The sequence below is a fragment of the Penaeus monodon genome, chromosome 12 (genome assembly GCF_015228065.2).
Source record: "Penaeus monodon isolate SGIC_2016 chromosome 12, NSTDA_Pmon_1, whole genome shotgun sequence".
NCBI classification, from domain to species: Eukaryota; Metazoa; Arthropoda; class Malacostraca; order Decapoda; family Penaeidae; genus Penaeus; species Penaeus monodon.
The window spans coordinates 40469886-40487385 of NC_051397.1; the positions used below are offsets into that span (position 1 = coordinate 40469886).

General features: G+C 38.6%; 2 protein-coding genes across 5 annotated transcripts in view; one reads left to right on the forward strand and one right to left on the reverse strand.

The window, feature by feature from the left end:
• Nucleotides 1-2900, forward strand: part of LOC119579708 (adhesive plaque matrix protein-like) — a 10985-nt gene extending 8085 nt beyond the window's left edge. The window contains exon 4 of the mRNA XM_037927613.1: nucleotides 2285-2900. Coding sequence (XP_037783541.1) covers nucleotides 2285-2644 — 360 coding nt within the window. The 3' untranslated portion in view covers nucleotides 2645-2900. The remainder of the gene's footprint in view (nucleotides 1-2284) is intronic.
• Nucleotides 2901-3100: 200 nt separating this feature from the next.
• LOC119579454 (glucose-6-phosphate exchanger SLC37A2-like) overlaps nucleotides 3101-17500 on the reverse strand; it is a 14799-nt gene continuing 399 nt past the window's right edge. The window contains exons 2-5 of one of the 4 annotated variants that reach the window (XM_037927267.1): nucleotides 16497-16640; nucleotides 14905-15067; nucleotides 9409-9593; nucleotides 3101-4958 (exon numbers count right to left, since the gene is read on the reverse strand). In XM_037927267.1, coding sequence (XP_037783195.1) covers nucleotides 3510-4784 — 1275 coding nt within the window. In that variant the 5' untranslated portion in view covers nucleotides 4785-4958; nucleotides 9409-9593; nucleotides 14905-15067; nucleotides 16497-16640 and the 3' untranslated portion in view covers nucleotides 3101-3509. The other 3 variants (XM_037927266.1, XM_037927268.1, XM_037927269.1) reach the window with 3 other exon arrangements.

A 17500-nucleotide genomic window follows, 5' to 3' on the forward strand; every position in this document is an offset into this window, starting at 1 on the left:
GTTAATATATATATATATGAATATATACATAGATACATACATACATACATACATACATACATATATACATATATATATATATATACATATACATATATATGTATGTATATATATGTATGTATGTATGTATTATATGTATGTATGTATGTATGTATGTATGTATGTATGTATGTATGTATGTATGTATGTATATATGTATTATATAAATGTATTATACTACTATACAATACACACAACAACACACAACACAACACACACACACACACACACACACACACATATATATACATATATATATATATATATATATAATATTATATATATATATATATATATATTAATATAATATGTATATATATATATATATATATATATATATATATATATATATATATATATAATATATATATATATATATAAAGGTGTTTCATACTTTTAATAACAGTAGCTTATATTTTAATCTTCATAACCAATCATACTCGCATCAAGAAAACTCATCAGGGGCTGAGTGTGGAAAAAATAATTCCGGCTTAAAGCTTCATTACTGCAACATCTTATCATGATAGCAATTGCTCATTAGTGTGCCTCTGTACTTCTTTTCTTGTTCTTCTCCTTCCTTTCTCCTTTTCCTCCTCCCTCTTCCCCCAATCTCCATTTTCTCTCTCGTCTCCCTTCCTCCTCCTCGTTTTCCTTTTTTTCCTTCCTCTCTACCCCTTCGTTTTCTTCTTTCCTTTTCCTCCTTCTCCCTCCTTCTCCTATTCCTTCTCCTCCCTCTCCTTCGTTTTTCAGGAGAAAGGAGGGAGAGAGAAGGGAGAGGAGGAAAAGCGAGAGAGCAAGAGGAGGAAGAGAGAGAGAGAGGGAGGGAAAAAGAGGAGGAAGAAGGAGATAGAAAGGAGAGGAAAATGAGTGAGAGAGAGAGGAGGGAGACGGAGAGAGGAGTGAGAGGGAGAGAGGAAGCAGAGGAAGAGAGTGTAAGAGGAGAGAGAGGAATAGAGGAGGAAGAGGGAGATAGGAAGGAGAGGAAAAGGGTGTGAGAGGTGTGAGAGAGAGGGAGAGAGGAAGGAGAAGAGGGAGACGGAGAGAAAGAGAAGGAGAGGAAGGAGAGGATAGAGAGTGTGAGAGGAGAGAAAGTGAAGGAGAAGGAAGAGGGAAGAGGGAGAGAAAAAGAGTGTGAGAGGAGGGAGAGGAGAGAAGAAGAGAGAAGAGAGAGAAGGGGAGCAAGAGACCAGAAGGAAGATAATATGAGAGGACGGAGAGGCAGAACGTGAGAAAGGAGGAGAGAAAGAAAGAGAGAAACAGAGAAGAGGGGAAGGAGACGGGAAAAGGACAGACATGAGAAAAATATTCCCTATTCCCTCAAAACAGAAAAAAATGAGAGGAAATGCTTCTTCAAGTTCACATTTTCAACACAAATGCAATTTAATATATCTTTTCTTTTCGAAGATTTTTTTTTTTTTTCAGAAGTGAAAATTGCATCACCCGAGCTTAATCTTAATTATATATTCGATAATTATTTTGTGCATTTTCCGTGGTCTTATTCTGTAGTGAAAGATTAAGATTCTTTTTTTTCCATTTTTCTATAAAAGGTTCATAAACAGAGTGAAAACTTTATTTTTTTTATTATTATTATTATCGATAGGTGGTGATTTCTCATACAAATGTTAATTATTTGTAACTTCTTTGCCTTTCATTTTTTCACCTCTACTTAGACCATAACCCTGATCTGATAAAATTCCAAGTTGTTCAAGTTGATTCTGAAACGTTTATAGAAGCTGCTCTGATTACTTTTATAAGTGAGGAACTTGGAGCAAATGAAACTTTTTGTATCACTTCATCACTTAAATGCACTTTTATACACTTATGTTTGTTTTCAGGTGAATAATAATGTGAATAATAATGATAATTTTATGTTTCTTCAGAGAAACGACACTTAATTCAAGAACTACTGATAACTAGATAATTTGTTTTCCTTTCTTCTTAGTTTTCTCCTCCTCCTCCTCCTCCTTCTTCGCTTTCCTCTATTTCTTAATTTCCTTTTTCTTCTATTATTTTCTCCTCTTCCCAACGTTCATCTATGATGCAACTTCCCTTTAAAAGAAGAAGAAGAAGAAGAAGAAGAAGAAAAAGAAGAAGAAAGAGAAGAAGATGAAGAAGAAGAAGAAAAAAAAAAGAAGAAAGAGAAGAAGAAGAAGAAGAAGAAGAAGAAGAAGAAGAAGAAGAAGAAGAAGAAGAAGAAGAAGAAGAAGAAGGATGCAGCTGCTGAATAACCCCGCCTCTCCCTCAGCCCTCAGAGTACGACTTCGGCTACGGCGTCACGGACGACCACCACGGCACCAGCTTCGGCCACTCGGAGAAGCGCGACGGCCACCGCACCGAAGGCCAGTACTTCGTGGACCTGCCCGACGGACGCAGGATGATCGTCAACTATTATTCCGACGAGACAGGCTACCACCCCACCATCACTTACGAGGGCACGCCGACCTACCCCGAACCCCAGCCTGTTTATAAGCCTGAGCCTCTGTATACGGCTAAGCCTGTTTATAAGCCTGAACCTTCGTACAAGCCAGTCTATAAACCTGCCTACGGACCGACTTACAAGCCTGTGTACAAGCCTTCACATCGCCATGGGTCTCTTAGGTTCTAAGAAAGTCCTATATTATTTGGCTTTTTAAAATTTATTTAGCATATTTATCGGAATTAATCAATAGGTGCTCGAACGGAACTCAAATTTATCTCAATGATTACGTCTCAAAAGATTTAGTAAAAAAAAAAGAAAAAAAAAAGAAAAGAAAAATAAAATGTCCTAGTCATATTTCGGCGGAACTAATACTCACAAATATATATTAACGCATAATTAAAAAGTAAATTTATATATCATAATATATATATATATATATATATATATATATATATATATATATATATATATATATATATATGTATTTTTATATATAAGAATAATTGTTGACTTGTTGATCCATGGTGCAATGCTCGTGAAGCACTGAATATATGATGATGTGTCAGTGTTTGATAAATGGTCCACTGTAGGTGACACTAATCAACTAATGTATAGCAAAGGTTTCTCAATAAAACGAGGCAAAACTTCAAATTTTTCTTTTAATGCCATAATCAATTATATTTCACAACATATTCTGCAATATGCTTGACAAGATGGTTAGTATAGTCTCTAACCCATCATTATTATTAATAAAATAACTACAATTTCTTGAAGAACGTACAGAGTGCTCATTTTATGAGAAAATTATTATCATTGTGCTAAACAGCTTCTAAATCAGACTAAGATATACATATATTCAGATAAAAAATAATCTAATCAAAATATGTTTCTATTCATCTAGAGAAATAAATGGTACAGATAATACTGAAAGAAGTTAAATTTATGCGAATATTATACACCTTTGGTTACTACCAAATAAACTTACTTCGTACTACACCGTTATTCACGACAGCTTGCGAAAATCAAATAATAAATAATTGCTTTTTTCGTGTTAAGCGACACAAGTTTCATTTGACAGCCTGACATTCCCCGCCGTGCGTCTGTGGATGTGACTGGCGCGGAAGGTTGCCGCCGCCCCGAAGCACAGCAGCAGAATCATGAGGGGGACCATGGACGAGAAGCCGAGCCACGCCGCCGCGAACGCCACCACGGGGCCCTCCAGCACCGTCCCCAGAGACCCCATGCCGTTGACCACGCTCGTCACGGCCGACGGCGCGCCGCCCTCTCGCTCCCCGATGTCCGCCGCCACCGAGCCCGCCAGGAGCACGTCGGGGCCGCAGTTGAGGGCTCCCGCGATGGCCAAGAAGACGGCGTGGAAGACGAAGCCCCACGACGCCGTCAGCATGAACAGCAACAGCGACACGGCCGAGCCTGCAATGGCGATGGTGCTGGCGAGCAGGGCCCGGCCCCCCATCCACCGGTCCACGACCATGCCCACGCAGGCGCTGCCCACGACTCCGCCCACCTCGAAGGAGGTCGAGGCGAGGCCGGCGCCGGTCTGGGTGTAGCCGAGTGTCCGCGTCAGGTACAGAGGCAGCCAGAACATCAGGGCGTAGCGCACGGCCTTGATGCAGAACATGGACGCGGACACCTCGGGCACCATGGCCATCCGAAAGACTTTGAAGGCGGACGTGGCGCTCTCCCTGCCGCCCTTCGCCTGCTGGTCGGCCGCTCTGTCGGGGACGACTAGCCCCAGGTCAGCAGGATTCTTCCCAAGCAGGCTGACCAAGACGCCTAGACAGGCCACGATGACAGCGGGGGGGAGGAACACTGAGCGCCACCCGTGCTCAGCCTGCATGTACACGGCGAGGCCAGTGCCTGCGAGGCCGCCCAGGAAGCAGCACGTCCCAAACATGCCGAAGACGGAGTTCCGCGAGGCGTCGGAAAACCAGCGGGAGAGCAAGGAGCAGGCGGCGGGCCAGCACAGCGCCTGCCCCGCCCCGCTGACGGTGAGCAGCACCAGCAGGGGAGGCAGGGACTGGCACGAGGCCATGGGCACGGTGGCGGCCGCCGAGAGCACGAGTCCTCCGGCCAGGGTGAGGCGCGGCCCCAGCCAATCGCCGAGGGAGCCCAGGGCCAACGACACCAGGGAGTAGGGCAGGAGCAGGGCCGTGTCCACCCACCCCAGGCTGGAGGGCTTCACCTTGAAAGCCACCTCGAGGTCGGCCTTGATAATCCCCAAGGGCTTGCGCAGGAGGTACGTGGCCCCGTAGGCGAGCCACAGCAGGAGGAACACGACGCCCTGCCACAGCTGCAGGCGACTCATCCTGAAGTCCGTCGGCTCTCTTACGCGGGCATGTGGAAGTTCTGGTCGTAGAGGGCGGTGAGGACGCCCTTGATCACGCTGTTGGCGATGGTGGGCGTGGTGCTGGCGCGGGCATTCAGGTAGGGGTCGCGCGTGAAGATCAGGACGGGCTGGTGCGCCGGGCTGCTCTCACATCTGCGGGGAAGGAGGCGGGCTTAGCGCATCTGGCCTTGGGCGCACATACACACGCGCGAGCACACACACACACACACCACACACACACACACACCCCACACACACACACACAACACAACACCACACACACACACTACAAAACTCACTCACCCACACCACACTCCCTCAACCTCATCAATACTCATCACACACAAATTTACGCGCTCATTCCCCCTCCCCGACACCACTACAAGCCGCACTTCCTCGCTCGTTACATCTGATCATACCCATCAACAAACAGCTTCTACGCGCTTCACCCCAACACATTACACACCCCACACACGTCACAGTACATCTGCATCGCCACTAAGCCAAAATGCACTTTGCACGCACGACACACCACACACACCACGCACACACACACACACACACACACACACACACACGACACACACCCCGACACACACGCCGCGCACACACACACCACCACACCACACACACACACACACCACCACAAACACACGCACCACAACACACACACACACACACATACCCCCCCCCCGCACACACAGTCACATCTGCTGAAAAACAGTAGGCAGGAGAAAATGAAGATAATTAAATATAAACATCTTACATACATGCATACATACATAAAACAAAAAAAAAAAATAAGAAAGAAAAGAAAGAAAAGAAAAGAAAAGAAAAAGAAAAGAAATAGGAAAAGAAGAGAAAAGAAAAAAGAAAAGAAAAGAAATGAAAAGAAAAGAAGAAGAAGAAGAAGAAGAAGAAGAAGAAGAGAAAAAAAAAAAAAAAAAAAAAAAAAAAAAAAAAAAAAAAAAAAATATATATATATATATATATATATATATATATATATATATATATATATATATATATATATATATATATATAAAGGGAGAAAACAGCTTTAAACCTCCACCGACCCGGAGACTGCCCGGGTGACGACCAAGGCGAATGTAGCCCCAAACCGGCCTAAAGACACCTGTTATTCTTTACATATCTATCTTGCCCAACACCTGCTCAGAAACGCCATGTAATTTCGTGTTTTACGCTGAAAGTCTCATACTCATCTCCCTTTTCTTTTCTCCCTCCCCTCTCCTTTTCTTTTTCTCTCTCTTCTTCCCTCTTTCTCCCTTCTCTTTCTCTCTCCCTCCCTCCTTCCTCTCTCTCTTTCCCTCCCCCATTTTCTTACTCTCTCCTCCTTCCTCTCTCTCTCTCTCACTCTCTCTCTCTCACTCTCTTTCTCTCTTTCTCTCTTCTCTCTCTCTCTCTCTCTCTCTCTCTCTCTCTCTTGCTCTCTTTCTCTCTCTCTCTCTTCCTCTCTCTCCTCTCTCTCTCTCTCTCCCTCTCCTCCTCTCTCTCCTCTCTCCTCTCTCTCCCTCTCTCTCCTCCCTCCTCGCTCTCTCTCTCTCTCTCTCTCTCTCTCTCTCTCTCTCTCTCTCTCTCTCTCTCTCCTCTCTCTCTCTCTCTCTTCTCTTCTCTCTCACACACACACACACACACACACACACACACACACACACATTCTCTTCCACCTCCCTCTCTCTAGCAGCAATAACACACAACACGGCCAAAACACGAAGTGAATAAAAATTCAACTTTCCTTTCCTCCCCACTCTTTGTTTCTCTTTTATCATCTCCCTCCGTCTCTCTCCCTACTCGAAAAAAAATAAAATCACGGGCCATGCACAGCAAAAAGCTCCTCGGTATAAAAAAAAAAAAAAAAAAAAAAAAAATATATATATATATATATATATATATATATATATATAGAGAGAGAGAGAGAGAGAGAGAGAGAGAGAGAGAGAGAGAGAGAGAGAGAGAGAGAGAGAGAGAGAGAGCAAGACAAAACAAAAGAAAAACATAAAGAAAAACAAAACAAAATTAAGTCAAACAATCGTCCAGCGTTACCTTCAGATCAGGTCACGTAAAAATAAAAAATAAAAAATTGACCGGACGAAACATAATAACACGTCCTGCCTCCACAGAGCCCGAACACCTAACTAACCTAAACGCTCGCTCCCGCCCGCCGTCCGCAAGTGTCTGCAGGTGCAACGAGAACCGCCTATTTTGCAGTCCACACTCGGGGAAAGCGCCGCCTATTATGGCAACGCTCTGCAGTCCACACTCAGGGAAAGCGCCGCCTATTATGGCAACGGCACCGCTCTGCAGTCCACACTCGGGGAAAACGCTAGGCAATGTTTGGGAGGGAAGTAAAGTGCTATGCCACGTGGCACTCTCTCGATAAAGTCGATACGAGTCCCGCCTCTTTGTCCGACTGCGGTGCGCACTGCTACGGGGGGGGAGGGGTGTACGGGCGGACAGCTAAGGTTCTTCCATCTGTGATGTTGAGAAATGTTTGTACACCGCGCGGGGAAGACACACGCACGCACGCACGCACACACGCTCGAGCGCAAGGTAACAAGAACAACATTTGTCTTGCTCTCGTCTTTATTCTCTTTCACATCTCTGTATTTTTTCTCTTTCTTCCCCTCTTTATTCTCTCTCTCTCTCTCTCTCTCTCTCTCTCTCTCTCTCTCTCTCTCTCTCTCTCTCTCTCTCTCTCTATCTCTCTCTCTCTTCGAGTCACCGGCCGGCGCGTTGTTCCCTTGGGCAAGGAACTTCACCTTGATTGCCTACCTAGCTACTGGGCGGGCAAGCCAGCCCAAGTCAGTGCTGGTCCCAAGCCCGGATAAATAGAGAGAATGATTACCTAAAAGGTAACACCGGCATTCTCCGTGGAAAGGAACTGGGGACCCTTCCACGTACTCACTCCAAGAGCATCTCAAAATGAAAACTACAATTAAGTATCATGTTGTGACCAAGGCGGCTCAAACATGAACCTACCGAAAAAAAAAAGAAAAAAAAATATATATATATATATATTTCTATGTATATAAGTTGTATATATGTATATCTTTATATGCATATATATTTATATTTATACATGTATATATATACTAATATGTATATATATATATAGATAGATATATATATATATTCATATATGAGTCCATATATATGTATATGTATATGTGTATATATGTGTATATATATGAATATATATGTATATATATGTATATACATATTTATATGAACATATATCTATGTTTATATATTTCTATGTATATATGTATGTATATATATCTATGTATACATACATATTCATATGTATATATGTATATATATACTTAAATATATATATATATATATATATATATATATATATATATATATATATATATATATATATATATATTCCTCTCTCTCTCTCTCTCTCTCTCTCTCTCTCTCTCTCTCTCTCTCTCTCTCTCTCTCTCTCTCTCTCTCTCTCTCTCTCTCTCCTCTACTTCCATTTTGTCTTCCACCCACCTTTCTCTCATTTCTCCACTATCTCCCTCCCTTTTTTTTTCATTCTTCTGTATTTCTTTATTTTCTTCTATCATTTTTTCACTTTATCAGAGGGTCTTCCTGCAACCACATATCATCCAACTGTTAAAATTCACCAACGAAGTTAACAACTATCGCCTTATCACCATACTATCAAAACTGTCTAACGTACTGAAGAAAATTATAGAAGACCAATCAACGACAATTCTGGAACTAATGACCTACTCTCCAAAACACAAGATTTTAGATGTAAACTGTCTCTTGAAACTGGTCACAAATAAAAAGTATGATAATGTAGGCAATAACGAAACAAACTTGCTTATATTGTGTTACCTATTCAAGGCTTTCAGTAATGTTAATTAAGGAAGAAAACCTCCAAATAAAATACAGATTTATTGTGGGTTTTTCTACCATAGTATCAATACGGAAAAGTGTTATACCGTTCAATGTTAACTACAAATCACAAAACTGACACATTTGGTAAAGAAGTTATTCAAGCACTAGAATACAGGAAGTCAAAATTCATAATAATATATGAACAAAACAATTAGTATATTTCGGAGTACCACAAGGAATCTACGTTAAGTACACTCCGTTTTGTCAACTATTACCCAAAATTGGCTTCCTGGTCAATATGCCATTATTCAAAGAAAGTCGAATGTATTCTTTCTCGAATCTTCTGCTCTTCTCACTTGACATAAAAGTCTGTGAGATAAAATACGGTAATCAATAATTCAGATTTTCTTTACAACCAAAGAAGTTAAAATCCTCAAAACAAATTAGAAAAGTTATGACACACAGCCCCTAAATTAACACACAAAACCCCTAAAACTACATCTTTTAATAAATACACCATTTCTAAAAGTATGGTATGGCTATCCATTTTACTAAGCCCCAATATACAATGTAATATTAACATCCAACTCTAATTCGACAACTGCCTCTAATCTAACATCCATATACATAAAACTCAAAATTCAATAAATCCCCTAAAATTTCAGCAGAATTCCAAACAAAATGAATGTCCACACAGCATAAACTGCAAGGGCTCCTTACTTACTCTTGGTGCGGAGGCTGATAGTTGTGCACCTGCAGGAATGCCAACAGTGCAGGAGGAGTCGGTTCGAACAAGAGTGTGGAGTGAAGCCAGGACTCTAAGCCAGCACGACGGGTCTCTAAAACCTTGGAGGTTGTGTTACGCAGACGTTTCGGGGGGAATTCAGCAGTGGGATAGGCCTTGCGGAGCTGCAAAAAAATTGAAGAGGAATCATTATGGACACCACTTTACAAATAAAACACTCTTACAACATTAATTAACAAAAAAGGCTGCATTATTCAAAATCTATAATATTTGCAGCTCAGTCAAAATTAACAAATATTTTTTTCTGTGCGACAGCTGTACAAAATCAATGAATTTATTGGGCCCCTCCCTCTTTTCTTTTCTTTTCCTTTTTTAAGGGCACATACATCATACAAACATAATGATAACACAATAACATAACAGAAAGCATAATATTAGGATCCAAAGTGCACTTTCTATTTGCATACTTCTCCACTTGGCATTGAAATAAAGAAATGTGCACTCTAATAGCAAATCAGAGGCCTGCATCCCTCACATACAATAAAAATATACAAATAACAAATAAACATTAACATATTTAAATCTATAGACAGACTAGTTAAAGCAGTTATAAATATTGAACATAGGATAATTCTCAATGTCAAACAAAATACATGCAAAGATTAGCTACTTAATGAAATGATGATAACTAATCTCTCAGCTTCCTACAAGAAGCCTTGTTATCTCTAGTTATCTCACCTTTCCTAAATGTGTTAAAATATTATACAATACTACTATGTTACAGTATTTTTCCAGATCTAACTTCAAATTACTTTTTCTCTGCTGAAATATCCTACTCAACAACTTAAAAAGTGTAATATATCTTAATATCCACATAAAGGAATGTGTTCCTTGGAGCAACTTCATACATACACAAAGATATAGAACATGTAAAACAGTATCTTCTAAATCAGAAATGAGTATGATAACCAAAAATATCTACTGATCACACTGCTATGAAAAAAAACATTAACAATACTAAACATAACTCTCTAGAATTCCTATAAATATCCAACTGGAATAATTTTTATCAAATACAAAGAAAGAAGATACAACACTCTGAGACACTCGCTCACTTCAATTCACTACAGTTCTGCACGGGTTCACTAATCTGATACAGGAAATAATTCTTCTGATAAGATTATCAATTTACACTTGTTTGTGACCGGCTGTTATTAACCGTTAGAGGATCTGCACAATTTGTAGGTTCACGTAAAGAAGAGAATGCTTAACAGATAAAAGTAGAGGGGTAAACACAAATAGACAAATAAACAGAACACAGACAGTTCCTGTTAACAAACTGATAGGACAGTATTAATAGAATTGCAGAAAGAAAGAGATAAAGATGAATGGTTAGGTAGCCAAACTGGTTAATAAATGCATACATAACAAAGACAACATTAATGTATACATACATATGGAAATATTCACAGTACATGCATACGTACATCCAATACAAAGTAAAGTAAATCTATGATATGTTACCAACCATACAGCATCAGCCTTACAGTATAATCCAAAATTCTGACTTATGAGTAAATAAAATATCATCTATAGAAGTTTGGCCTCTGTGTTGAGTCTATATAAAAATCAAGTCATATAACATAACAATAACAATTGTTAACTGTGTCATACCATTATCATAAATGTTTCATATACTCTTTAAAACCAAATTCTCCTAAGACATATTCTTCACTCTAAAGAGACATTTATATCCCAAAGAACTAGCCATTTCTCACATGTAAACAGCCATATACCACACATGCTCCAATCCCCACATGCTCTAAATAGCCACAACCTGCATACTCTTCAAAGCCACCCTCTCATATCCTACAGAGACACCTCCCTCATGCTGTACATAGCTACTCACCTCACATTTACCAAAGCTACTCTCTCAAGCAACTATCTCACACCCTACCTAGCCACTTTCCCTTACTCTACACAGCCACTTACTTCCTTACACTAGACAACCACTCTAGACAGTCACTTCACAGAGCACAGCCACTTCCTTCACCCCTCAGTCTAGTTCTTTTTCTCACACACCATTGGCATTTCCTGTACACTAAACATAACCACTTTCCTCTACACAGGAGCTTCCCTCACATTAACTATCTGTGTTCTGTGTTCTATGATGCTATAACCACACTCCTCATTTATCTATTAGTCTATATCTTATCATCACAATACTTCTAAATGGAAGAACTATGGAAATAAAGTTCTATCTGTTCCCATCCTTTGGAAGTTATATCCATCATAAATTCATACTAAAAAAAAAGCTTACACTTCTCTGTATCTAAGTTCAATGCATCTCTTGTTTATCTAATCAAACTTTAAATATCTTAAGATTTGCTGTTTGCTGATCAAACAAACAAGTAAACAAACAAACAAACAAATACATACACTACACAACACAACACGCCACGCCATGCCCATGCCATGCCATGCCACGCCACGCCACGACACACACGTGCATGGGTGAGTGGACAGGTAAACACAGACATACTTGGACAGACACACACATACACATGTGTGTGTGTAAAACTGCCGTGATGGTCCAGTGGAGAGAGCACTGGACTTCAACCTTGTGGTCCCAAATTCAATTCCCCACCACGGAACTTGTAAAAAATGCCTATGCTCCCACTACTGGCTCGAGTCGGATCTCAGAGAAAGAGTGAGAAAACAACATATCGCCTTGAAAAATCAAACCTAAGTGTCAAAGGGGAAGTTGCTGCTGTGGCAGTCACGTGCTGAACTGCAGTTGATTATGGTGGTACTGCCAAATGACCCCACAATAATAAATTGGGAGAATGAATGGCAGTCGAGCAAACAAAACAAAACAAACAAACAAATACACATGCGTGCACGCACGCACACAGATACATAAACACACAAACATACAAGTAACCTAAATCACGTTATTCATGTGAACCATGTGTACTCTTCTTCTTTTAACGGTAGGTTCATGTCTGAGCCGTCGTGCTCACAGCATGATACTTAATTGTAGTTTTCATGTTGTGATGCTCTTGGAGTGAGTACGTGGTAGGGTCCCCAGTTCCTTTCCACGGAGAGTGCCAGTGTTACCTTTTAGATAATCATTCTCTCTATTCTATCTAAAAGTGTACTCTTACAACAACTAATATATATGTCGATGTATTTTTCCTGACAAATGATGTCTGTACCTTTCCCTCTCAATCATTTCCTGACAGTTAAGAGAAAAGTTTCAGTTGTAAAACCCAAAAGGAAGACATAAGCATAAATCACATCAACAAACCCAAACTGAAATGTTATAAGATCTTCTGCCAAGTTGAAGGAGTGTTTGCAGCACAAGATTTTTTTCCCACAACTTGACCTTCATAACTTCAATTTTTTTTCTCATTCTTTTGGTAAAATCATCTATAACATCTTAATTCTCTCTTCAGCACCAGGTAAAGGCCCCATCTTTGTTAAATCTTTGTTCATTTTCGCTTTCCCTCTAGGCAAGGCAAGAGAAGACGAGTGTGAGACCCATACGAGTTTTTGAGTTGACACAGCAGAGTATCTCCACGTGCTCTGTTTGGTAAATTTCCTGATATAGATTTTTTGCTGGCCTATATAATGCATCAACTTCATGCTTGGGACACCCTACCCCCTCTCTATATTCATAAGTGTATCTAAAATTTCAAACATAAAAAATAACCGGGAAGCTCCTATGTCTTTTTCTTGTTATATGATCCTTGTTAGTTTCCAATTTCTGTTACTTAATGATTATCAAATGGGGATGGGCAAAGCAGTCATGGAACTCCTTACCCCATGAGAAGGAAGCCAATTTTTTTTATTTTATCTAAACTTACTAACAACCATTTGAAATTGTAAATATTTTTTTTTTTTTTCATGCTATAGATGTCAACCAAGCATGGTGTTAATTTAATAATAGAAAGTGTGAATCATTCTGGCCTAGCCTTGTCAATATTTATTAAACCAAATAATTACTTAAACTAATAAAGTAGAACTTGTCTGATGGCAGGATTTCCTTTTACAGGGTTTACTCCAAGTAATATATCAAAAATAAACGTCTTCATATAGTACCACGGAAGCCTTTCAGTGACCTTAAAACCAAGTACAGAAGTATTAAATTGTCTTTCTATAAAGAACCAATGATAAACAACTTTATGCACTATGCTGGTATATATCAAATTACATATATCTTTGTGGGATGGCAAAAAAACACTACTCATGTTATTGATGGTAGTTGAGTCATTCATAAGGATAAAAAAATAACTAAACTGACTCTGCCAACTTTTTTGCTTGAAGCCCCTAATCTCAATGAGTTCATAATAATTCAAAAGTACTTGATGTTTGCACGCTACAGTCCTTGCATCTGCTATGGGAAAATAAGCCTAAATGTAATTCTTTACACTTATACTGCACACTCACAGCCTATGACTGTCTGATAGTAGGTCCACTGTAAACTGGAAGGGGTGTTATCCTACCAATACTAGCACATAAAGGTCTGGGAGAATTTACCATCACAACCTGAATCGCAATTTCTTGGCAGACATTCACTTTTTCTGTTCTTTTTCTTTTTTTAACTTCACTGAACAGAATGCATTCATTTTTTGTATAGCAATTTACAACACTCAAGCTATAAAATTTCTGCTTATTCACACATGCAATATCATGTGCTTACCTATACAGCAGATTCTCTTATTCACACCATCCCAATACTCATTCATATAGATCTTGAGAAAACGTACTGCATTCTTGCCTAGCACTAATGCATACAGGCATACTACAGGGACTCCACCATTCATTTCCATACCCATGACTACACAGGAAGTCTTTGTTTATAATACATGCTTGTTTATTTATCTATTTATTTATTTATTTATTTTTATTTATTTATTTTTTTTCGTCATTCCACCATTCATGTAAGAAATATATCTAAAAGAAAAGACTAATGGTAAAAAGAAGGGGGAAAGTGGGGAGGGGGGAGAGGACTATTAGATCTAGACAAGATTCTAACTATTCTATCTTTACAAGGCATTTTGCTCACTCATATTTATGCTAATATAATAATAACAACACCAATTATATCAATAACAGTATCTATATTAATAACTATTATCACTAGATACCAGCTAAATCACAAAGCTGTAAGCTATTACTTTCATAAGCATGTCACATACTTTCTTATACTCATTAGTGTGATAAAATAAAATGGACAATAAATAAATAAGTCAAAACAAAACATTTAAGCTTCCAGTGCCTCAAAATATTATAATCATTTTCCCATACACACAATAAGCTTGAACAAAATTGATTTCATAATCATGCTACTCACTTTCTATCTACATATACTCATCATTAGCTCAAAAAGTACAGTAGACTACCATCAACAGGCAGTTTAAAAAGCATGTAGTACCACAAAAAATAAACAAATAAATAAATAAGACTTGCCTCTTTGTAAAGACTATGGAATGCAGAGTATCTCTTTTCAATTTTGTGTACACGCCCAGTGTAGCAGACTTCCAGGATATACACGTAATGGCTTCTGCCTCCTTCACCCTCCACTTGGCGATAATGCGGAATGTACGCACGGATCATTCTTCATCAATGCTACCTGAAACATTTAAAGTTTTATGGTGAATCAGTGGATAAATGAATGAAAGAATATGTGTGTGTTTGTGCAAATATATGTATGTATCTACTAGTGTTTGTAAAAAGTTACATATACTTCCAGTTAAAAAATACATGTAGTTTAATATTTTCATGTAAACATATATCAAACAATTTGCAATTTTCATCCAGGTAATATATAATTTTTTTTTTGTCTAACTACTACTACTACTACTAATATTGATACAACTACTACTTTTACTACTAATATTAATACAACTACTACTTTTGCTACTACTATTACTATTACTATTATGGTTACTGTTATTGTTACAGTTACTATTACTACTACTACTACTACTACTACTACTACTACTACTACTACTACTGCTGCTGCTACTACTGCTGCTGCTGCTGCTGCTGTTGCTACTGCTGCTGTCACTACTATACTGCTACAACTACAAATAATGAATTATTATAAGAGCAACATGATAATGTGAAAAATAGCAACAATAATAACAGAATTATCATTACAACAGTAATAATGACAACAAACACAACAACAAGAACAAAAATAATCATAGCAGTAATAATAATGTCAATCCCTTCTTTACCTAAACTCATTTGTAGGTATGTGAATTAAGTACTTGAATCTAAACACCATTTAGGGACAATGAAAATTTTGCTTGTAGTTATGTTGGTATTAAACTATGGCTTTCTTTGGCTGTGTTATGGCTCTTATAATGTGGCCACTAACTTTGCAGATCCTAAAATAAAGCTTTATGCAACATCTTTTCCTTAACCAACCATGTTAGTATATGACATCAAAAATTCCTCACTGTTTTTGGCTAACAGTAGACTGCACATTCAACTAGCTTCAATTGCTCCAACAGTCACTTTCTACCACCTACATTCAATTCAAAAGAGACTTCTTTATGATATGGATACACTAAGCTTGGCCAAATTGAACATAAAATTCTTAAAGGGGACAAAATCTGCAATTGTTGATAAAAGTTTCTAGTCTAACTTGGTGTGCATACCACCAAGGTGGCAATTATGTTTGTTGGAGTGCCATGATGACATAATTGTTCACATTTTAAGAGAAATACACTATTAAATAATCTGAATATATCAGATGATGTTGATCTAATTCAGAAAGTGCAAATACCTTGATCATGCATTTGAAAAGAAAGCCTAATAAATTTGCAAGCAATTAACTTGTAAAAATAGAAGTTTGTAAATATATAGTTATTGTAAATCTAAATTGTTCTATATGTGCATAATAATTTCCATAAACTGTAAATATCCCTGCAAGGCCCCACTCAGTCATAATAATTACAAGCAACTGCAGTAAAACCAATGTTTATGTTACAATTAAAAAACATACATAGTAGGCTACATATGCAGCTACAATATTTCTTATTCTTGTTTACCACTCATTGGTCTTGTCATCTTCCTTCGCATATTGATACAGTGACTCGGGCTTTGGAATCAATCACTTCAACTTCCACTGACACTAGATAATAGAAGTTTTGCAGCAAATGCACTAACTCACTTTTCCTCAGAATTCTATTCAGCTGAAAAATATAAGACAAAGGAATATTCTATTACAACAAAATATGACCCATCAGAGTACTGTCATGACAAGTGTTACATAATAATTACTGTAACAAACAGGATAACGGCACACCATTAAGGATGTATGTGGTAAGAACAAAGCAGCCCATGTTGTTGTTCATTCAGCAATCTTTCACTAGAAACTTGTTACAATAAAGCACTTGTTATGATTTGTGTCATATTTCACTTCTGCAAAAAAAATTCAAAAGCTGTATGGCCTAATCAACAGGTCTATCATAAGAGAATGCCCCAAAAATGCAGTGATATTGGGGTGGGCTGTTCTTGAATAAATGGAGATAGCAGCAACATTGCACAAGCAGGAACATAAATCACATTAACTCTACTAAATAACCTACACCAACAACCAAGAATATCATTAACAATACTAGGCATTTTTTTGATTTCACACAGCCATCTAACCTTGCAATTATCATTCCTGGTTCCAATTGTGTACATTGTAATGTGCATGACTCTACTGCCGTTTCCCATCACAAGTGATATGAAAAGGGTCTTAGTTTTCGTCAAGGTTACCACTCCATACACTTATTTTACTGTACTCCTGGTTGACATGCACGGAAAATTTTCCAAAAAGTCTTATTTCTAGTCATACTATCCATTACAGTCAAAATTTTCCTTGCACTATATAGCTGTGGATATCAAACTATACACAGTACTGTTCAAATAAACCATGACATAATATCTATCTAAAGGGTATGCAGACTGGGGTGAGTTGCATTATGCCCAGTGAGAGTGTCCGAGTCAACTAAATCAGAAACCAGTGCAGCACTTGTTACCTGAAGCCCGTCTACATAATACCTGT